Source organism: Centroberyx gerrardi, chromosome 20, assembly GCF_048128805.1.
Source record: "Centroberyx gerrardi isolate f3 chromosome 20, fCenGer3.hap1.cur.20231027, whole genome shotgun sequence".
In the NCBI taxonomy this organism is placed as follows: domain Eukaryota; kingdom Metazoa; phylum Chordata; class Actinopteri; order Beryciformes; family Berycidae; genus Centroberyx; species Centroberyx gerrardi.
Window position 1 is genome coordinate 19,990,287 of NC_136016.1, and position 23,039 is coordinate 20,013,325.

General features: G+C 42.0%; 2 protein-coding genes across 4 annotated transcripts in view; one reads left to right on the forward strand and one right to left on the reverse strand.

Moving 5' to 3' along the window:
- grid2ipb (glutamate receptor, ionotropic, delta 2 (Grid2) interacting protein, b) overlaps window positions 1-16,544 on the forward strand; it is a 41,287-nt gene extending 24,743 nt beyond the window's left edge. Inside the window, exons 10-24 of the mRNA XM_078290944.1 lie at window positions 575-706; window positions 2,559-2,644; window positions 2,921-3,068; window positions 3,949-4,250; window positions 5,936-6,664; window positions 6,765-6,917; window positions 8,112-8,199; window positions 9,302-9,379; window positions 11,856-12,052; window positions 13,212-13,367; window positions 13,934-14,020; window positions 14,173-14,302; window positions 15,187-15,305; window positions 16,049-16,213; window positions 16,473-16,544. Of these exons, the coding sequence (XP_078147070.1) occupies window positions 575-706; window positions 2,559-2,644; window positions 2,921-3,068; window positions 3,949-4,250; window positions 5,936-6,664; window positions 6,765-6,917; window positions 8,112-8,199; window positions 9,302-9,379; window positions 11,856-12,052; window positions 13,212-13,367; window positions 13,934-14,020; window positions 14,173-14,302; window positions 15,187-15,305; window positions 16,049-16,213; window positions 16,473-16,544 (2,642 nt within the window). The remainder of the gene's footprint in view (window positions 1-574; window positions 707-2,558; window positions 2,645-2,920; window positions 3,069-3,948; window positions 4,251-5,935; window positions 6,665-6,764; window positions 6,918-8,111; window positions 8,200-9,301; window positions 9,380-11,855; window positions 12,053-13,211; window positions 13,368-13,933; window positions 14,021-14,172; window positions 14,303-15,186; window positions 15,306-16,048; window positions 16,214-16,472) is intronic.
- A 2,977-nt stretch (window positions 16,545-19,521) lies between these two features.
- arhgap17a (Rho GTPase activating protein 17a) overlaps window positions 19,522-23,039 on the reverse strand; it is a 33,666-nt gene continuing 30,148 nt past the window's right edge. For 2 of the 3 annotated variants that reach the window (XM_078290675.1, XM_078290677.1), the window contains one exon: window positions 19,522-22,014. In XM_078290675.1, coding sequence (XP_078146801.1) covers window positions 21,881-22,014 — 134 coding nt within the window. In that variant the 3' untranslated portion in view covers window positions 19,522-21,880. The remainder of the gene's footprint in view (window positions 22,015-23,039) is intronic. The other variant, XM_078290676.1, reaches the window with a different exon arrangement.

Below are 23,039 nucleotides of genomic sequence, written 5' to 3' on the forward strand. Positions count from 1 at the left end.
TCAATTAGTTTCTTGGTTGATTTTAAACAGCGTGGCGTTTCTGCTCAGAGCGAAATCTTGCTCTTAAAATCCTCGATGACAGCTAGTTGGTCACAGATCACATTTAGGCCCCAGATTTTCTTTCCATTTTTTATACACATCTGCGTTCAAAACTTCTGAATGTGAGAGATCCTGGTCACCCAGTTGGCTAAGATTTAAACCATGTACATGACAGACTGGGTTCGAATCCGGCTTCTTCTTCTGTCCAATAAAGCTTAAAAATGGCCAAAAAATTATTGTAAAAAAACTGCAACTCTTAAATGTGATTACTTTTGTCATCAAATATAATGGCAGTTTGGCTTGGAAACCATTTTCAGTTAGCTTTTGTAATAAACCACCTGGTGTGAGATGCACTGTACTGTTAATTCCCACAGAAACAAGGGAGCAGCGGTATGTAATTATTATGTAAAGCATTTGTTATGTAAGTTATCATGTGGATCTCTGCAGCAGCGTCAAAGCAAAAGGTGATACTAAGTGTGTGTGTGTGTGTGTGTGTGTGTGTGTGTGTGTGTGTGTGTGTGTGTGTGTATTGGAGCGGTGGAGCCTGAGCCTGGTCCGGAGCACCACCGGAGGAGCAGCTCCATGCGGGTGACGGGGACGTCGTACCGCGGCATCGTCCGGGAGAGGAGCTCCGACGACTGCATCATCGGGACGCACCTGGGAATGGGTAGGCTGCAGATCACAACCACCACAACAACAACAACAACAACAACAACAAAGGGTGTTTCCTCTCACAGGGTTTGATATGGTTGTTGATCAATACCAATGACTCTACAATTATCTCACCAGGTGCACAGATTTCAAAACTCACTTTCTGGCCCGTACTTTTGGATCAAAACCCCTGACTTCATTGCAATTTTAAGACTTCTGTTGGATCTTCTACTCTAATTAACTATCTTACTCGTCTCCATTGTTAAAAATGTCACTTTATTGAGTGTGCTACTTACAGGCCACCGTAACTCAAGGGGCGTGGGAGGGGTGGGAGGGGGGGGGGCAGAGACGTGTCGATGTTGTTGTAATTCCTGCTGGTTGCCAATAGAGGTTGATAGAATTACTTGCTTACATAGATTACTTAATGCACCTTGAACTAGTGCTGAAACGATTTGTTAATTAATCAATTAATCGATTGACAGAAAATTAATCGATTGTAATTTTGATAAATGAGAATCAATCGTTTTAGTCATTTCTCAAGTAAAAATATCAAACATTTTCTGGTTACAGCTTCACAAATGCTAAGATTTGCTGCTTGTCTCCGTTCCGTATCGTTATAAAATTAATAATTTGGGGGTTTCTTTGGCTGCTGGTCAGACTAAGTAAGCAATTGTAAGAATCACTTTGGGCTCTGGTAACTTGTGATGGGCATTTGTCATTGTTTTTGACATTTTATAGACTGATGTTTAATCAAAAAAATAATTGATAGATTAATCAATAATGAAAATAATCGTTAGTTGCAGCCCTACCTTTAACAAAGGTGAAATGAGATCGACCCAGATCACACCAACACGGGAGGGAAGAGATCAAACGAGAAATGAAACTGTTCAGTTAAGATCAGAAGAAATGTTCCAGTCGTTGATGAAAAAGCAGGAGCTTGACTGAAATGAATGAACACAGCAGCACTAACTGTGCATCCTGTCGCCGGAGGACGTTCATTCATTTATCTCATTCTGCAGACCTCTGCTTTTACGGCCGGTTCTCCCACCGGAAAACACAACTTCAAAGCAAACACGCTCTGTGGTTGGGGAGTGTTTGTGTTTCATGATGAGCAAATAAAACATGGAGGGTAATTCTTCACCATGGCATGGAGTCAGCATCTAACTAACAGAGGATTTAGTTGCAGCTTTATTATGAAAGCAACTTTTACTGGAATCTCCTGAATTGAGATACTAATACTGGACCGTTTCTTTGGTTTTGAATCCCTGGACATGCAAGGAAAACCTGGGCAGGGATAGTGAATGAGTAATACTCACCTTTCCCTCAACAGCTGCCACTGAGGTTCCCTTGAGCAAGGCATCTAACCAGCAATTGCTCCAGTTGAGCTGCTTAGTAGCAAACAGTATAAGAGTGTGGGAGTACTGGGCAGCTCCCAGGTGGGATGAGCATAACTGTAAGAATGTCAAACAGGCTGTTGCTGAAAAAGGTTTGTGTTCAGCAAAGCCTTCCCTGGATAAATAAAGGCTAAATAAGACAAAAAATCTCATCACTCGTTCATCCATGAAGTCTAAGTCCATATCTCAGTTGGCTTTGCTTTTGAAAAGGTCTCAAAACTCTCAGTTCAAAAGCACTTCAGTGGAATTTATTTCCAACTGAGGCTGTTCCAGGTTTCATTCACGTTTTCCCCTGTTTTCCATTTCCACTGCTAACTCCTGCACCAGGAGCCAAGCTTTGCCTGTTGTTCCTCCATGCTGTTCTCTTCTTCTTCTTCTTCTTCATCCTCTCCTCTCTTGGCTCGAGGTGGATGGACTGGGGGGATGCTTACTGTACGTCCGTGTGTCCCGGCTCATGCCTTAATTGTGCTTTAGGAATTCATGTCGATGAATCTGGGAGTCCGGAGGAGAGGCAGTGCGGAGATGGGACCTCCTTCCCCGAGTCCCCCGACCTCAAACATGTAGGTATAACCGCAGCTTCTCAGCGCCTAGCCATTCGGCAACCGGCATTATGAATGCTGGTTATGTTATCTGTGCTTTTCTGCTGTCACATCATTTGAAGGTCCGCTCCTAAATACTGCAATTCAACATGTGTTATTAAATGAATTTGTGGCTGCAATTTACTTGTGGTCATCAAATTATTTCTAAATAACTAAACAGCAGTGTGCACATGGACCTTCAAACTGATTGAGCCGCAGCGATGTGTGCTAACCAGCTGGTCATGCCTCCGCCCGTAGATGTCAGGTGTGTACACGGAGCTGGAGACCGTGTACGCAGGGAAGAGTGTGTCGCCCCTGCAGACTAGCTCCTCTCCAGACCCCGAGGGGCTGGGACAGACCGAGGGCTACCGCTCTCTCTCCCCCCTCACACTCCCCCCTATGACAGGTACAGGTGTGTACAGATACACACACACACACGCACACACACACACGGAGACACATGCTCTCTCCAACTATCTGGTTCTCAACCATGTGCCATCAAGGCCAAAAGTCTGCAGGTTTTCATTCGAGCCCAGTACTAGTGAAATCAGCTGGTGATTGGTTGGAATGAAAACCTGCATTATTTTGGGCCTTGATGGCACATGGCTGATGCTGCGTTCATGTCACGTCGGATTTATTGTAAATACGGACTTCCGACAAAACGTTCACTTCAGTCTCCTAGTGGTAATTACAAGGAGGATATGTGGGAATGTTTTGTAGGCCCTTATATATCTCGCCCTTGGCCCTTGAAACATGGCAGCAAATCCATTAAAAAATCTAAATGATCAGTTATATTCCCACTAATACAATCAACTTTACTTACGAAATGCCATTCCTTTACAGCTGATTTGAAATTCATAAATAAAAAATATTTCAGATGTGAGCGTTCCAATGAGTTAAACACGTTTTCTTCTGCTTCTTCCAGTAAGACATGAACGTGGCATGAGAACCGCTGCTCTAACTCACACACACTCAAATTCTACAGTCTACATATACACTCAAGCATGTGGTTCATCCTCTTTTTGTTGCCATGGTAACCTCTCAGAGGAAACGGTCCTCAAGGGGGAAAACATCGCCAACAAACAATGTCACTCATCATTCCCTCAAGAAAGACAAGTAGCATGATTTACAACCCGAGCCCATCTGGTAAAACAGAATTCCCATCACTAAATGGCCTCAACATCTGCAGCGCGAAGATCAAACGTCACGCAAGCCGCACTGAACACTGACTCGCCATGACTGCGGCGGCCATCTTTGAACTGAAACTTTATTTTGTTTCTCTGCAGGGAGCCGGAAGTCAGGCCTGTCCCTGTCCTGGAAGGAGCCTCTGCCCACTCCTGTGTATGAGATCTACCACCAGAACAGCTTGGACTCCAACCCCTACGTCAGCCTGGAGAGCCCCCCCGCCTCCCCCCAGCACTCCGACGACGCCCTCAGCCCGCTCACCCGCCGCAAGAAGCTGTTCACCTTCTCCCGGCCGCCCCGCAGCCGCGACACCGACAAGTTCCTGGACGCCCTGAGCGAGCAGCTGGGCCACCGGGTCACCCTGGTGGACGACTTCGTCCCCGGGGAGAACGACTACGAGGAGGTGAGGGAGACCCGCCGCCATCAGACACACCAGCTGTTGTTTTTACACATACACATATATGATTTGTTTATGTCTTCATATCAAGGCTTTTATTCATATTTCTTAGGTTTGAGGTTAGGATGGTTGGGTATAATTTGTTATAGAGAAGTAGCCATAATGAAAATCTTTAATAGTGATTTCTTAATTATTTATGCTTTAATTTAAAGGTGCTATGTGTAGCATTTTTAAATATCAATATATCATTGTCAAATTTACTGTGATACCTTGGTATATTTACTGTAAACAAATGAGACCATGGTTGAGACGTTTAGCAGCCTCTGTCTCACACCAGTGATATTGTTAGTGTTTCTCAAAATTAAAACCACATTTCCCATAAACCCTGTTGCTTGCTGTCACAGAGGACGTTGATTGTTCTGTCAAAGGTTTTCTCTTTCACTTTCCTGAAGAGGATAAACATGTTGGAAGTGATTTCTCCATCGGCCTTTCACTCTGAAAACTCTGAAAGCTTTATCCCTGTTTGCTCTGGAAGAACAGAACCTCTTCCTGTTTCGTGCCGTAAAGCGATCCAGCAGATTTCCCTCCAAATCCGACCTGGTAGCTCACAAAGTAAAATGCAGCGTAGAGGCCGCTAGAGGCTTCCAATCTTCTCGAGGATGATCTTTTTTGTTTACAATAATTACACTAAAGTCTCAAAATTAATTTTATTTTTGTTATTGCTGTTAAATTTCTTCACGCAGCGTCTTTAATAAGCAATTCTTTGTGTATTTGGAAGTACAGACGCTTGCTAAGGCTTATGTCGAAACATCATAGACATAATTAAGTGGTAGTGACATAATTAATTGTAGTGTTGCATGTTTACATTAGAGTAACTCTAATGTATGCTACAATGAACACTTGTGTCACATGAACAGATATATCAAGGTGGTTGTCATGGTTTCAGAAGAAGAGATGTGCCTGTAAGTAAAAAATGATTAACCTACTTAGTGTTATACAGTAGAGACTAATTATATCTACCTATTTCTGACTATAATTATAAGATGTATGTATAATGGTGTGCTGCCTCAATTAGCTGAGATGTATTTATTATCAGTGGAGAGGAACATAAAAACATCGTGAAACAAACAGCTGTGTTTGCATTTCTCATGATGGTTGTGTGTTTGTCTTCAGCACATACTGCACTGGGTTGCAATTGTTATAAAATTGAGTTTTTTTTAAATAGTTTGCAGTAGTTTGCAGTAAACTGGGTGAAAAAAGAACAACATTACACATTTCCTATGTTCCATAAATATATGGGTAGAGGATCAGAAGCTATTTAAACTGAAGGTAAGTGTTTTTTGAATAGGTTTTTGTTTTGCATTTTAAGGATTTAGTTGATGCTCTTATCCAGAGCAACTTACAATAAATGCAACAGTAGAAGAAGCTTCATTTCCCAGATCAACAACAGTAGAAGCAGCCAACAGTGCAGTGCAAGTGTCAGAGCCACAGTTCCCTGATAATAAATGTAAGAAAATATTCCCGTGATCCTAGAAATCATCATGTGCGACAGAGAATAGGCGAGGATATAAGAGCAAGAGGAAAAGGTAGAAAGGATTTTCTTGCTTCAAGACAGGAGCATGTTAGCAGAGGAGAGGAGGAGGAGGAGGAGGTGATGAAGGGGTCTGACGGTGAAACTCTCTCCTCTCCAGATGAGTTTCCAGGACGACCAGGACCTGGGCTTCATGCCTCGCCAGCTCAGCAGCGCCAGCAGCGAGGATCACAGCAGCAGCGACGACGCCACCTCCCTCTCCTACTCCTCCGGCTCCGAGCCCATCCCCCCGCCCCCCTCTCAGAGCCCCCCGCCCCCCCCGCCCTTCCAGACCCCGATCCCGCCGCCCTTCCAGTTCACCGACCCCCTGCCGCCCGTCCGCTTCTCCCCGGAGCACGTCCCCCGCGCCCGCGTGGCCTTCCAGCCGCAGCACCCCATCATCCCGCCGCCGCCGCCCCCTCCGAGGGCCTTCCTGTCCAGCCGGCCCCACTTACACAAGGTGCTCCCCACCAGAGAGGAGATGGTGGAGCGAAGTCACCAGCGCCTCCAGGCCACCTCCGCCCGACTGTCCCACCTGTCGTCCCGCCGCTCGCCCCAGCCGTCCCGCCCCAGCCACCTCCCGCGGCAGATCAGCCAGCCGCAGCCGGTCCGCCAGCCGTCCCCCCAGCCGTCGCCCCAGCTGCTGAGGCCCAGCCAGCTCGTCCTGCAGCGGCACCACCAGCTCCACCACCAGCACAGCTACCAGGGCCCGCTGCCGCCGTCCCTGCAGGACCAGAGCCAAGCCCCGCCCGCCCCCTCGCTGCTGTCCCAGACTCAGAGCACGCACTCCACCCTCCCCACCCACTCTAAGACCTACGAAACCCCACGGCAGGAGCGCCAGTCGCAGAAGGTAACATCCCTATTTATTCGTTTGTCAGGAAACTTTAAATAAATGTTGAAAAAACACCTTGTAAATGATCAAAAAATATCTTGTTTTATGGCTCTCCAAGGTCCCCCCGCCCCCTCCTCCACCCCTGCCCCCACCCTGCGCTCCCCCTCCCCTGCCCAAATCCAGCCTCCACGCCTCGGACACCAACCACATGAGTGTGAAGAGGCTGCGCTGGGAGCAGGTGGAGAACTCAGAGGGAACCATATGGGGTCAGGTGAGTCGGACGGCGCACAGCAGCTGACGCTTTGCTGTAAGAAAGCCTCTTATTCCTTTACATTAACCTGTGGAACGCTGTAACAGGGTATCTGCAGGTCTTTAACATGTCTGAAAAATCCAAATTTAAGTCCCTAAAATGTATTTAAACATGTTAAATACAGTTAATAGAGGTCTTAATTTTTTGCATGCAATGTAGGTTTATTTTACATAACTGGACATCATGTTCCTAAGTATTTAGTTTCCTGGTGGCTTTTTCTTATACTGCCCATTTATAGTGTCAGAAGTTTCATTGGCTACGTTCAATTAGAAGTGGTGGTTTTCGCTCTTTTTATTTTGGTTGAATCGGTTTTAAATCCAATTTCGGTAGCATTCAAGTCCTTAAAAACTCTTAAATTTAAGGAAAATCTGCCTACTACATGATGTACTTACAAAGGTGTAACAAGGCAGTCTCATTACAAGTGTAGAAATCTAAAAAATCTCCCAAGCACTTACACAATGTAAATACATTACATTGTGTAAGTGCTTGGGTGATTTTTCATTTAGTACTAATACGGTATTATTGTGTACTTACCATACTTTTTCACAGGTTAATACAAACGCTTCTGTAAGGTGTAATGGAATGTCAATTTTTCATCAAGAAAAAGAAAGATTTTAATGTTCTGAACAAAATTGGACAACAAAATATTGCTTTGGGTATTTATCTTTTTTTGCCACAACATGAGGCAGATTCAGTTTATTCAGTCAGGTGTCGACTCTTCACTCCTCGATACCTGTGTGCTATCAAACCTCATCACGGTTTAAAGCACTTTCTAAAATCATTTTCTACTAATCATATCTGTTGTTTACTGAGCAGTATCTACTTGATTAAAGAGAGTAAAAGCTCTATTATTGTGAGAATTCAGCCTTAACGATGAATCTTCACACCTTAGCTGTGAATTTTCTCACTTCTCCCACAATCCTCTTGCCATATTGGGAAAGAATTACTCATCTACTCTATCTGTGACTGCTCATGTCAACATTTGAGGAAAAATCTCTTGTTTTTGTTATGTAAACTATTTAAAAACGCATGCTGTAACGTGGATAATGGCTGATATTTGCACTTTTACAGTGTCTATAGAAATAGTTATTAGCTGGGTAGTTGTAGCTTGCAAAACCTTGAATGCTGTGTGTGTGTGTCTTTGTTTATGTTTAGCTCGGAGAGGATTCAGACTATGACAAGCTGAGTGACATGGTGAAGTATCTGGACCTGGAGCTGCACTTTGGGACTCAGCGCAGATCCAGTAAGTTGTTTTGTGCTTCTGCTCACCCTGGATCACCCCGGATCATTCTGCATCATCGTTATGTTCAATGTCATCACTGCTTACAAATATGCTGCCTTGTACTGTAGCTGATGCTATTAATCTGAATGGCATTTGTTTGTTGTTTGTGACACAGGGTAAGAAATTAACTTTTTTTGCCCCCTTGGTCTGATTCTAGGGGCATTTTGGTCCTTTTTTAAATTTTATAGAACTATGAAATTATACATTTACATTCCATATTGGCAAATAAACACACAATTTGTACCCCTAAGTTTGCTTTATTTTCAATCATAATATACCATCATATAAACAGAGTAACAATTAGAGACATTTTCTACTGTGTCAAGCTGCGTACTCGGTTGTTTTCTGATCAAAATCCGGTCCATTTTCTTTCCCAGAATACTGAATATATGACAACCCAACGACTAGAATGGGAACAGAGTGAAATACAAAAGAGGCTACTCCTTATTTGAACTTTTTTGAACCTCATTTTTAATTTCACAGGTATTTTATGGACTTTTTGGGGCATTTTTGCCACGAGCCCCTGTTAATTTCTGACCCTGATATGAAAGCTTGTATATACAGTATGCATACATACATACATATATATATATTTGTCTATTGACATGACCTGTTTTGTTTGTACCTTCACAGTTACCATGTTCTCCATAACCTGCTTTGGAGCCTGTCCATTCACCTGCTCATCAAATCCATTCTCCATAAGGCACCACCACCCCTCCCCTCTCCTCCCCCCCCTCCCTCTCTATCTCCACAGAGCTCAGTAACAAGACGGCTCTGTCAATGAGAAAAGGGCAGCTTGCTTTTATTTATTGGGAACTGTTTTTTCAGCTTCTCAGATATTCTTCACAGACTATTTTGGCCTCCAGGGAATTAAATGGCAGAGCTTTCTTGTTACTCACCTCTGTATCATTAACCCATCGACCTACCATTATTTGTAGCCAGTATGTGTGTGTGTGTGTGTGTGTGTGTGTCTCTATGTGTGTGTGTGTGTGTGTAGTGTCCACCCCCGGTGCCTGGAGAACGAATCCTTACACTGTTATTAAATTATCAGTCTCTCCTCCAGAGCCGGCCTTCCTGCCTGAGAACTTTAAAAAGAAAGACGTGGTGGAGATTCTGTCTCATAAGAAAGCCTACAACGCCTGTGAGTATGACAGAGGAGACGAGGCGAGGCGGGTCAGACCCCCGAGGGGGTGAGAGGTCAAAACTGTGATGAACTGTCACAGCCCGAAAAACACCTACAGCTGGAAGCTTATGTTCTTTCATTCGTTTCATAATCCTGTGCTCAGTATTCTGATTTTACTGATATCTGAGTATGTGACGAGAATCAGAATCAGTTTAAAGTTTGCATATATAAGGTGTTCGACTTGGTGGATAGGTCATATTTAATATAACAAAATTATTAAAAAATTTAAAATAGAAATTTAGCGAATAGTAGGTTTTAGTAGGCTCTTTTAGAAGTAGTATATAAAAAGTAGTATCTATGTAGTGTATAAAACAAAATAAAATATACATTTAGGAAATAGGTCTCTTAAGAGGTAGTATAAAAAAAGTAGTTTAGTAGTATGTAAAAAGTATAAGTAGTATATGAAAAATGTAATACTGACTACTCTTTCAGAAGTAGTATATAAGAAGTAGCATATAAGTAGTATATGAAAAAATAGAACTTAAGGAAATAGATCTCTTTTAGAAGTATCTAAAAAGTGGTATGTAAGTATAAGTAGCATATCAAAAAAATAAAATAGAAATTTCTGTCAATATGATTTCTGTTGGAGCCTGACTGCACTGATAGGAAGCTATGAAAGTCAGTAATAGAAACAAAAAATAGAACTAGATGGCATTCAGTAGAGTTCATACCTCCACCATTGCTATAGAATTGTCAAGATATGCCAGTTCCACATGTCAGATTTTCACCAAAAGTTAATAATTTCTTCTATGCCACATTACCAACTTGTTTCACATTTTCATGACTGGACCTGAATGGGACATGAGATCTGACTGTTCACATTCACACTTTTAAGCATTTTAGCTGATTAGCTTAACCAATCAGCTCTATATCTGTTCATTTAGCAGGTCGGTTCTGTCTAAACAGGAAATGAGCTCTCCAGAGCCTCCATGTTGTTTGATTGGGCCAATAATGGAGGGTTTGCCTCTTCTTCTGTCTGCTGATTGGCCACAAAGTCTGATGGTGTTATGTGAATCTGTTCATAAGGGAATCAGTTCTTCCTCGCCCCATGACCAAGCTTTCCACAAAGTTTTGTGTAAATCCAACTTTTTGAGAAATGCTGCTAACAGACAAACAAACAGACAGACAGACAGACGGAACGGGGCGAAAACAAAACCCTCATCCAACTCCATTGGCGGAGGTAAATATATACAGATGTACAGAATATTGCACTGAGTTCTGAGAGAGAGTTTTGAACAGTGCAAAGGGAAAAAAAAGAAAGAGGTGGAATGATATAAATAGGTATAAATATAAAAGTATACAGCCAGTAAAGAGTTGTGTACAATATACTGCATAAGAATATTGACTATATGATGGTAGGTGCTGGATACTTAAGTCAGTTCAGTTTTTGACAGCTTGGTGCGTTATCCTGAAGAAAATTGGGTCACACTCGACAAAAATAGTCTTTAATCGAGAGTCACTTTATTCCCTTTGCAGACAAAACATTTTTGGCTCCTGGCCTTCATCAGTGTCTGTGGATGATGGGTTCACCTCCCTCTGTAATAGGGAAGGTCCCAGGTTATCACATTGGAGGGAATCCTCTAATAGACGTGATGCAAGTTCATTTATTCAACATTCATTCCCAGTACTATATACAAATTTACACCATGGGAACATGGTGAAAAGTATAAAAATATACACTGGAAAATTACATGTCACAGAAGGCTGAAAATTCTTTGTCTGCAGTGGGAATAAAGCAGAGGTGGGGACTCGAGTCACATGACTTGGACTCGAGTCACAGTTTTAATTGCTTGAGACTTGACTTGATGCATGAAGACTTGAGACTTGACTTGACTTGACTTGGGTTCTGGTGACTTGGGACTTGACTCTGACTTGTACTTTGATGACTTGAAAAGGTTTCTAAAGTCTTGACTTGAGATCTTGTGTTTGTGTAAATCACTTAGATCACAAGTTATGAGATTTGTTCCAGCAGACGACTGAATTTAAATTCTGTTTTCTGAATTTGTATGGAATGATTGAATTTATTGAAGTTGAAACTGATTATAGAAATCAAACTCATGATGCTCTTACCAAGTTTTTATCCTATTAAAATTGAAAAGTCCTAGATATTTAGTTTTCTTTAAGATATTAAATTGATACTGGACTCTTGATTTGTTCTGACTTGACTTGCTGTTCTACATTTAGACTTGAGACTTGACATTAATGACATGGACTTGACTTGGTAATCTACATTTAGATTTGGGACTTGACTTGACTTGTGCCTCAAGACTTGAAACTGACTTGGGACTTGAGCAAAGTTGACTTACAGAAGTAAATGATCCTTATAACGGTTAACCCACTCTCCCTCCACCCTCCACCTCTCCCTCCACCTCCTCCTCTCCCTCCATCCTCCACCCTCCTCCTCTCCCTCCACCCTCCTCCTCTCCCCCTGCAGCCATCCTGATCGCCCACCTGAAGCTGTCTCCAGGAGAGCTGCGTCAGGTCCTGATGAACATGACCACGGAGCGTCTGGAGCCCGCTCACATCAAGCAGCTGCTGCTGTACGCTCCGGACGACGAGGAGGTCAAACAGTACGAGCAGTTCGACCAGGACCCCGCCAAGCTCAGCGAGCCCGACCAGTTCATCTTCCAGGTAACACACACACTGCCCAGTCTGACCAGTTCATCTTCCAGGTAACACACACACTGCCCAGACTGACCAGTTCATCTTCCAGGTAACACACACACTGCCCAGACTGACCAGTTCATCTTCCAGGTAACACACACACTGCCCAGACTGACCAGTTCATCTTCCAGGTAACACACACACTGCCCAGACTGACCAGTTCATCTTCCAGGTAACACACACACACTGCTCAGACTGACCAGTTCATCTTCCAGGTAACACACACACTGCCCAGACTGACCAGTTCATCTTCCAGGTAACACACACACTGCCCAGACTGACCAGTTCATCTTCCAGGTAACACACACACTGCCCAGACTGACCAGTTCATCTTCCAGGTAACACACACACACTGCACAGACTGACCAGTTCATCTTCCAGGTAACACACACACTGCACAGACTGACCAGTTCATCTTCCAGGTAACACACACACTGCACAGACTGACCAGTTCATCTTCCAGGTAACACACACTGCCCAGTCTGACCAGTTCATCTTCCAGGTAACACACACACTGCCCAGACTGACCAGTTCACCTTCCAGGTCACACACACACTGCACAATCTGACCAGTTCATCTTCCAGGTCACACACACACACTGCCCAGACTGACCAGTTCATCTTAGCGACACACCTGGTTTGGTTTGCTTTATTTTCACATGCATACAAATTTGAAAAAAGTCAAGAAAAGACATCAGAGGATTAGGGCCACGTGAAAAATGTATTTGAGTTCATAGAGTTCATAAAGTCAGAATTCTGAGATTAAAGATTCTGACTTTATTCTTACAATTCTTACTTTAATCTCAGAATTCTGACTTTAAAAATCTACAAGGGCTTATATAAAGATTGCTGTAATATTGTAACAGTGACTGCTAGTAACATCTGTAAGTAACAACTGTAAGTAACTCACAATTGCTTAGAATCTATTTTATTGCTTATCGATTTATTGTTTTTAGCATTTTTTGTGTTTTATTGCTTCTATTTTTGTCTTTATCTTCTATTTTCCCTGCTGAATCCTATTACTTTTGCTGCTGCAACGAGCTAATTTCCCCACAGGGAATCAGTAAAGTCTCCTGTTATCTCATGAAACAGAACAAAGATGAGATGATTTTCATACTTTCTGTCAGATGCTGATGGTGCCGGAGTACAAGACGCGCCTGCGGAGCCTCCACTTCAAGACGACGCTGCAGGAGCGGACGGAGGAGATGAAGGTTGCGTACGATTACATCTACAAGGCTTCAGTGGAGCTGAAGAGCAGCAAGAAACTGGCCAAGATCCTGGAGGTAAAGTCAGTCTGTTTCTCACTCAGTGAACGGGAAACAACGTCTCAGTTCATTCAGTGTTTGAATAGTTTGGAGCAGAGATTCTCAAAGTTCACATCCGGCCTGCAAAGAGCCATCCAAATCATATTAATGCACTATGAGAAGCCTAAATTTGTTAAATTAATACATGAAGATGAATACATAAAACCTTCATTGATATGTATTTAATTTTATGACTTCTCCTTCATTTTACCATCTCATCCTAATCCTGAACGTTGTGGTTAAGAGACTAAACTGAACGTTTCCATTCAGCTTTCCTACCGCAAGAAAAGAAAAGATTGCGGCCTTGAAATTTTCTCATTAAGCTTCGACAATCATTCTGACAGCGGCTGCACTCTTGGTTATTATGATGAAGGAGCCGATGTAAAACATGACACTGTTGTGAGATGTCAGTGGTATTACTGCTGGTTATTGGTGACTATAAAATTTAAAACCAAAAGAAAATGAAGGTATTTGAGTTTCCCTGGTGTAGAGATTGTAGTTTTTAGTACATTAGGGGTCAAATTTCTTGTTTTCTTGGTCCACAGTTTGTGCTTGCGATGGGGAACTACCTGAACAACGGCCAGCCCAAGAGCCACAGGACGACTAGTTTTAAGATCAACTTCCTAACTGAGGTACGGAGGCTTGTGCTTGAACTATTATATGTTCATCTCAGCTGTTGTTGTTGCTGGGAATCGGTATTTAGCTCCCTGTGAATTGTTGATTTAGCTTTGCTTCCAAGTCTGCGGATGATCGTGTCTCGTTCTCCCCCTTCTGTCCCTTACAGCTAAGCACAACCAAAACAGTAGACGGGAAATCCACCTTTCTTCACATTCTGGCCAAATCTCTGTGCCAACATTTCCCCGAGCTGCTCAACTTTTCCAGAGACCTTACAACAGTTCCTCTGGCAGCCAAAGGTGCGCTGATATTACAGCAGCAGGGCTCTTTTTTCCCTCTGCTTTCCTTCCTGAAAAGTTCTGCAGCAGAATGCATTTGTTCCATCCTGTGAAATGCCATCGCTTCATATACAGTACACAGTGTTCTGCATTTCAATTTTCACAGCAGGGGCAGCAGACCGGGACTAAAAGCACCTCATTTCATGCAGATTTATGTGTCTGTAACCCTTCCAGCTGCTGTTTTTAAGATTTGTTTTTTTTTTTTATATTACACCAAGATAATGTTTGCATTTTTTCATTTGACATTTTAAAACTGAACCGGAAGGCTGTGCTGTGTAAAAGTACAGGTTGTAAAAAGCCTGATTTGCTCCCAGTTGTGGGCAGCAGTCAGTGACTAACACCAGAGGTGGAAAGTAACTTTACTTAAGTTTACTTGAGTATTTCCATTTTGTGAGACTTCATACTTTTATTCCGCTACATTTCAGAGGGAAATCTTGTACTTTTTCCTCCACTACATTTATCTGACGGCTGGAGTTACTAGTTACTTTGCAGAATAAGGTTTTACATGCAAAACATACGATAAGCTCATAAAATCTGTTGCATTGTTAGAGTTTAAACTCCCCAGCAGTATATGGAGCAGTTAGACCTAAAACACTCTGAAAGAATGAGTACTTTTACTTATGATACTTAAGTGCATTGTACTGCTAATACTTCTATACTTTTACTTAAGTAAGATTTTGAATGCAGAACTTTTACTTTTAATGGAGTATTTCTCCATTACGATATTTCTACTTTTACTTAAGTAAAGGATTTGAGCACTTTTTCCACCACTGACTAACACTTAGTAGCTGGTAGTGTTTTGGAGATGAGTCTCCTCAGTAATAATTCCTCTCTGTTCTGTGCAGTGAACCAGAGAGCGATCACAGCTGAGCTGAGCGACCTGCACTCCACCATCCAGGACATCAGGACGGCCTGTCTGAAGATCACCGCCACCTCCGAGGACCACTTCGCCTCCGTCATGAGCGTATCCTTCCAGCCAAGAATATAAAATAAATCAAAAATATATCAACAATATATAAATTAGGATATGAATTAGTAGCATTTAGACCACTACTAAAACTCTCCACTGAAACCAATACAGTTTCTTTTAGGAGAAAGTATTGGTATTATACTGAAATTCTTTTAGTGTTAGCGGCTCTTTAAAGCGGGATGACTCACTGCACCAATTCAATAGTAGGTGAAACTCAGGGATACATTTCTGCCTTTAAATGACTTTATTGGAAAAAAATAAAATAAATAAATACTGCACAATTAAATTAATAAATGAAATTTGAAGAAAATAACATTTCATTATAGACTGTTTTTATAGACTGTTTTTGTAGATATTTAATAAAAAGCCAATATCAGCCCAATATACCCTATCAGCACACATACATCGCTGTAAATACATAGTAACCATTAAAGCAGCCCTTTTATAAGCGGCTACAGTATGCAGATTCTAACAGTACATTTATATTAGAGATTCAGTATGTAATGTGTTGTTATTGTGCAGCACTCTACTGATTTCTGATCTGTAACTCCACTGCATGCTTCATGCGCTGTAACATGACATCTGCCATTTTGCGGACACTTTGATCCAACAGGCCTTACAGTAGCAGGAGTCCATCCATTTTTAACATGGATAGAAGTGGTAGTAAAATGAGTTACGCAGAACTGATTCTTCAGAGAGCGACCCCGGTGTTTGACCCTTGACCCCTGGCACCACAGAGCTTCCTGGAGAACAGCCACCCTGCGGTCCAGTCTCTGGACTCGCTGCAGTCCAGAGCCATGGAGGAGTTCTGCAAGGTGGCGTCCTACTTCGGAGAGGACAGCAAGGCCTCCAGCACAGAGGGCTTCTTCGGCATCTTTGCAGAGTTCATGTCCAAGTTTGAGGTGAACTAACACTGTGTTATATTTGACAGATTCACAGCAGGTGTCTGACACAGATTCAAAACTGCAACACATTTATCTTTAACGCTCTCATACACACCAACAGCCTGCAGCCGTAAAGCCATAAAGCAGCTAAGCTCTGAAGGGTTTTTGCAGCCCTCTGTGGAATAACTAATTGTACTCCTAATCCGAAAATGATATGTGTGCTAGTATCCAGTCAAAATAAGCTTAAATCAGACTGATTCTGGTTTCTGTGTTGCAGAGGGCGCTCAGTGAGACGCAGGGCTCCGAAAACCCCAGAAGCCCCAGACTGTCTTCCCCTCTGGCCTGGTAGAAAAGAGAAACACGGCCAAAAACCGTTTTCACTCTGCTCTCCTCAACCAAAGTGCCAAGATCACACACAGAGACACTCGAACCGACAGGAACAGAGAACACATCATCTATAGCAAATAGGAAAAAAAAACGATAATAATGGAAATGTATATATTTATTGGTTGATTGGTTGATTTATTGATGGCAGCAGTTTGTGAGTGTGTTATTTCAGGTGCTGGTTAGAGCAGGAACATTCAGGTGTCCAAAGTCAATAGGGATTCACCGCACACTGAAACCACTCAGACCAGTTTTTCCATTGCTTACATCTCTTTTTAATATAGCAAAATTTAATATGGCAACAGATACACTTGTTTGCTCCAGTATATCTCGTTGCTACACATTATACGTATTAAAAGGAGATATAAGCGATGGAAACAACTGGTCTGAATATTTACAAATTAATTATGTTTATTATATGACTCTATAAAGTATATATTTTCTATCAGATCATATTTGAAAATTGTAAAGATTAAGTGTAGATGTAGACTGATGCCAGTTGATTGTACCGAATGTATCTGGGATCAAGACATTTTAAGTGTAGTGGGAGTTTATGGGAGCGGGTTTGGTTTAATAACCCCCAGTGTGTTTAATGAGACGGTAAATACACACCTACTGACTCCCATAGATAATTATTTGATGATAGATATTGTTTACCACAGTCTGTTTCCACAAAGCATCTCAGTCTGTTTGCTGATCTAGAATCACAGATCAAGTCATTCTCGCACAAATCACAATTAAAAGCACAATGTTGTTGTGATTTTAAAGGGGCGCTATTACAGGAATTAAGATTTTCCTCTATTTATAATCGAATATATTTAATGAAGACATTGTTAAAATTTGATTTTACTTCAGTGGTTGAATTTTACATTTTCCAAAATCCATCCTTGTTTACAGGCAGTTTCAGACTAACTCCAGTCAACGCATCACAACTGGACTTGATCCTGATTGGCTCCCATCACTGAACAATTACTAAAATCCTTCCAATGAGGAAAGTTTGCTCAGCAAGTTTGTCTCATTGTTCCCCACAATGAAATGAGGGGAGGGACTATGGATTATTAGTCTGTCCATTCGTTACGCACAATATCTCGGACGCCACTGATTGGGTTTTTCACGACATTTCGGGGAATGATGCATCTCATCGCTCCATTGTGCTGTTTTTAAAATTGCACTGATTTACCTAAAGGGGGGCGCTAAAGATTTTGATGAAACTTGGGGACATGATGCATCTCACCACTGTTTTACAGCATTTTCAAACACTAATTGGCCCAACGGGGGGCGCTACCATTACAGATCAAAACAAGGAGACGTATTGATTCCTGATTGGCTGGAAAGAGACGGCATCATTCGTGGGGGACGGCATGTTTACTGTTGCCTTGTTTCATTGAGAACAGCTGGTATTTTTAGCCAATCAGGATCCAGTATTGTGACTGTTCTGCCTGTGAGGACTTTAAGTCTTCAAATTCATTCAATAAATACCCTTTTAAACTACATTTATGTGCAAAAGTCATGAAGAACATTACTCTTATCCTGAGCCTTAGCATGTGTGAAAACATGATGAAAATAATGTGGCACCTTTAACGGCAACACTGATCCTATATCAGCACCATATGAGATACTTTGTGGACGTCGGCCTATAAATCATCTCAGTTCCATGAAATGCGTGGGTGGAATAGTAAATATTTTTCAACAATTAGCGTTTTTTTCTGTCGATTCATAAATATGAAGATAAACGCCAGCTTTTATGTGAAAAGGCTGCGCTGTGTGCTTCTGGCAGCGAGGACGGCTAATGGTTCTGCACTTTCTAGAGTATTATTAGAGCGTTGTAAACACAAGCCCGCTTTAAACAAGTGGGTGGCTGCTGAATGGAAGAAGAGAAAATGTATAATGTCAAAAGCGTGGAGAAAAAAAAAAAAAGTTCCTACTGTAAATTGTTATTTCCTGACTCTCCTGGTTGTCATGGTGATGTCATGGTGATGTCATGACTCATCCACGGTGTACCTGTAGCTATATTGTATTTTACGTTGATGGGATATTGTTTAGATTGTACATTCATGGTTTGCTATGCACAGTTCATCGTTTTTGTTTCGTATTGTACACCTGTGAGTCCTAAAAATCCACGTTACACATCATTTATTTTCATATGGGAATTTCAAGAATGTCATCAGGAAAGCACAATTGTATTTCTGCACAGCTTTAGTCAGGCTTAGGTGACTGTGTGATCTCCTACAACGCGATCCTAGCTGCTACTAGTGTAGTACGGTGTTTCTCGTCCAAATCATTTGCATGTTGGTGCATTTTAATGTAAAAAGATCTGGAGCTGTTCACCCTCCCTGGATAGTTAGGTTTAAAATACAAGTGATTCTGTTAGTCTAGTTTAAGTTTATTTATTCGTTGCCTACAATTTCCCTTTTATAACTGTTTTATATGTTTTCATGGAAAGCTGTTTATGTCGTGCGGTTAATGTTTTACCTTTATATGTTTTGGTCAAATGCTTTCAAATGAAGGATATGTTTTTGATCTATAAAAAGTATTATGCTTGAAAATAAAACTGCCTGACATCCCTGTGCCTCCTAATGAAAAATCACTATATCAGTGAAGTTATAGTGACCTTAACAACCATTGAGGGTTTTGTTTGTTTTTGTTTTGATCTCCAGTAGTATCACCATAATATTCCTGACACATTTATGTTATAAAACAGCTTGACCTTTGACCTAAGCTTTAACGGGAGGTGTCAGTCAATTCTTTTATGAAAACTCATTGTTCACAGAAAAACATCAAAAGTAACTTATATAATGATAAGACTCCCATTTGTTTTTTTTCCCCATGCAGCCCCCAACCTGAAAAGATTTTTATTCTTAGATATGATTTAATTTACAACTACATACCTGTCCATTACTGTATAAAATATAAATGATGACTAGCAGTCAAGCTTTTCTTCATATACTTTATTTTCTTTGGAAAGGGGGTATAACCAAGCATTCATATTACATGTTTTTTTTTATTTCATGTTTAAGCTCACCAGACAGCATACATACAAAAAACTATGGAGCTTAAAATTGCAGCATTATCATTTCTAGTTTAATGGCATTTGTTCGTCTTGAAGAGCCTTGAGAGACCAAGGAGTCTTGATGCAGGGAGATAAGGCAGCGAGGTCCGGGAGCAGAGAGAGAGAGAGAAAGGGGGGATTTATAATGCGTGATTGTCTCTGAAAAGCAGTATATCATTCTGTTTTCAGGGCAACTGCGGCATCCAAGACGTTCCCCGTTGGTACCATGTCGGCTCAGTTCTCTGGGAACCGAACTCTGAATTATATTCAAGGCCAAAAGCAAAGCTTACACAGAAAAATACAAGGAAGCAATTTTTCTGACCTGGCAAAAAAATCTAACACCACCTCACTACTGAGTTTTTTTTACAGCGCGGCGTAAAACCCAGCTCAGTGGGAAAGACTGAAGGAAACCTGTTCACTACAAAAACCACTCCTCGAGTTTGGGCTGCGCTCAAGTGCAAAATCAACCGTTTATGCGACTCGCTGTTCGGGATGAAGAGTGCTTTGATATCGTCCTTTTCCTACATTCACTTTATACAGATCCTGTCACTAATGCCCCAGCAACACCAGAGTAAACAACAAGATAGATAGATGGAAAAATAGAAAGGCAAAATACTGACTGCCTCCAGGCTGGGAGATACAGCTGCTACTTCTGCTTGTGAAACCCAAAGCCATCTAATCCAAAAAACACATCTTAAATACACGGCTTGTGTGGAACCCAGAACCATATAACAAGAGTTCCACCACAGAGGGTCAATCGCCTCTTTACGTCCCTGAAATATTAATGTTGCCAAGACATTAGCTTCTTGGAAATACTGTAGCATCAGGAGCTAAGTGTATCCTCAATACAGTAAATATATAATGCTGTAACTCTTTCAATATATGGTTCTGGAAGGAACCGGTAAGGCATGATTTACATTTAGAAGACTGCATACTTACATCAAGCCACAGGGAATGTGTGTTTTTTTTTTTTTGTGGGTTTTTTTTTCTTTCCGGAAATAAATACAAGAGAGAGCAAAAGGATGGGTTTCCATACAAAAACAGGCTAAAAAGGTAAATCAAGTGTTTGAGACGACTGGAAACCTGCAGTCACCAGCTACACTTTCAGCAACAGTTTTGGTTTCTACTTCACTCTCTAACGTTTCCCCTCTCTCCCCTGTGCTGTAGAAACACCTCCTTTATTTCTTGATCTAAGGCCATTTTCAACATCAACAAAATACAAAACACCTCACACCAAATACCAAAGAAGTCTCATCAGTCCACAGTTCAGCAACACCCCCCTCCTGCCCAGTCCATTCAGGTACAACTTCCCAGGCAAAACACAAGCGAGTTTCCTCCATGTACTGAAAGTATCCAAGCTCTTTATTGCTGCGCATCATCATTAACAAAGTTTTACGGGGACTTTGTTGGTGCTACAGTGGAAAATTTACACGAGGCTCGAGTCCTCGGGTTCTGCTGTGTGTAGCTGATTGTCTGGAGCTCGGTCTGCATGGAGCGAATGTTACAGTATAGAAGTACAGAGGCTTTGCAGGCAGCTGCGTCACAAATCTCCTAGCAGCCACGTCTGGCGCCATCATGGAGGTCCAGTGGAGAGCTGACTGTACACTAACAGCTAAATATTTAACAAGGCTAGAAGACAGATACCTGAAAAGGATTATTGTGGTGTGGGTGGAAGTTAATTCAGTGATAGCGAGTGGTCCGATATGGCGGTTTGCTTCTAAATGTAGGTTACTGTGACACAGAAAGCTCTCGTCTTTAGCCCTATCCTCTACTATAAAGCACTACGAGTTGTAGCTTGAGAAGAGTCAGCTCAGTTAACCTGAACAAACTAGCTAGCTAACTAGCCAGCAGGCAGATTTAGCAAAGACACTGATGTTAATGTTAAAATGTCACAACTAGCCACGGCTAACGCTAGCTTCTACTAGATAAGTTAGCTAGTGCGCAAATCAGATGCGTTTACGAGACAGTGATGGTTACTATGGTTAGCTAGAACACAGAAATTAACCGTGACTATTCAATTCTGTTGAGACGGACAAATTGTACAATTAGAAACACAATCAGCTGTTCACAGCCACTGTGGACCTCCAATATGGCCGCCGGAGGGTGCGTTACGTCACGTGAAAGCCCTCTATACAGGTGGAGAATATAACAGCAGAGGTTTATCTATCTGAGGAGCGCTGCAGAAGTGGGCTGGGATGAAAGAGGAGGAGAATGGATGAGAGCAGGTGCGGGGGTGCGGTCTCCCCTCCTCCTTATAGGACAGTGCTCTCAGAGTCCAGGTCAGAGTCTTTGGGAGGAGGCAGGCAGGAGGAAGCCGCTGGCTGCTGGTCCACAGCGAGCTCGGGGACGAAGGCGCGGCTCAACCCTTTGAAAGACATCGCCGGGTCTGGAGAGGAAACACAAGACCAAGGACACACAAGTCACACTCAGCAGACTGTGAAGAACAAATGATAAGCCTCTGGCGAAGACCGAGGGTGATAACTTTAGTTAAAGCTGCACTAGGCAAGATTTTTATGTAAAAACACACCTGTCTTATCAGCCTAATTCACAAAGTGGGGCTGTAATAGAGAAGGGCGTCTCACCCTCACTAAATGAGACGCTGTAGATTCGCCCTGTTTGCCAAAATGAAATTCTGGTGTCAGTATGGTCACTTCTCCCACAGGAAAGGACCACGAACTTAAGAGTGAAATCCAGACTGTCTCCTGGACAGCAGTGAGCAGCGCTCCGTCCAGAGAAAACTGGACTCACCAACGTTAGATCTTTCCCTTTGGTTTACTTTGGTATAAAGGATAAACATTTCTGGGTATTGAAGTTGAGATTTTTCAAACAGTTACCTCTCCTTGCCATTTGGAGCCACCAACATGCAAAGTTGCCTAGTGCAGCTTTAACAAAAGAAGACAAAACAATGTTTCACTAAAAAAAAATAAGCTATAATTAAAGATAAGCTATTCATATTCAGACTGTAAAATACTCACTTTTGTAATCAAAACAACATGCTTTGACAACTGTTTGGTGTTAGTAAGCTATGGCAAACATGTTCCCATGCAAACAGGCATTCACATAAAACATAACATAAATATCCTTACAAGGACAACACACTATGTATGTCCACATTTACATGAACAACAGGCAAAAAAACAAACTTGAGCAATTTCATCCAGAAGGATGAAAACATTTAAACTGTCTGCAATTATGCCACCCAGCGCAGCAGTGTAATATTTTCCATGGCTGGAACAGCAGGGAGGTTCAGCAGTGAAACAGGAAGGTTTTGTCACAGTGAGCTTTCTAACAGCAGGTGGGGCTGTTTGGCCAGAGACTGCAGTCGTAAGTAAAGTGCAACAAGCAGTGGTGATGAGCGAAATAATAGAAGGCATGTTAATCTGAACTGGGGGTTATGGTAAATCAATTATG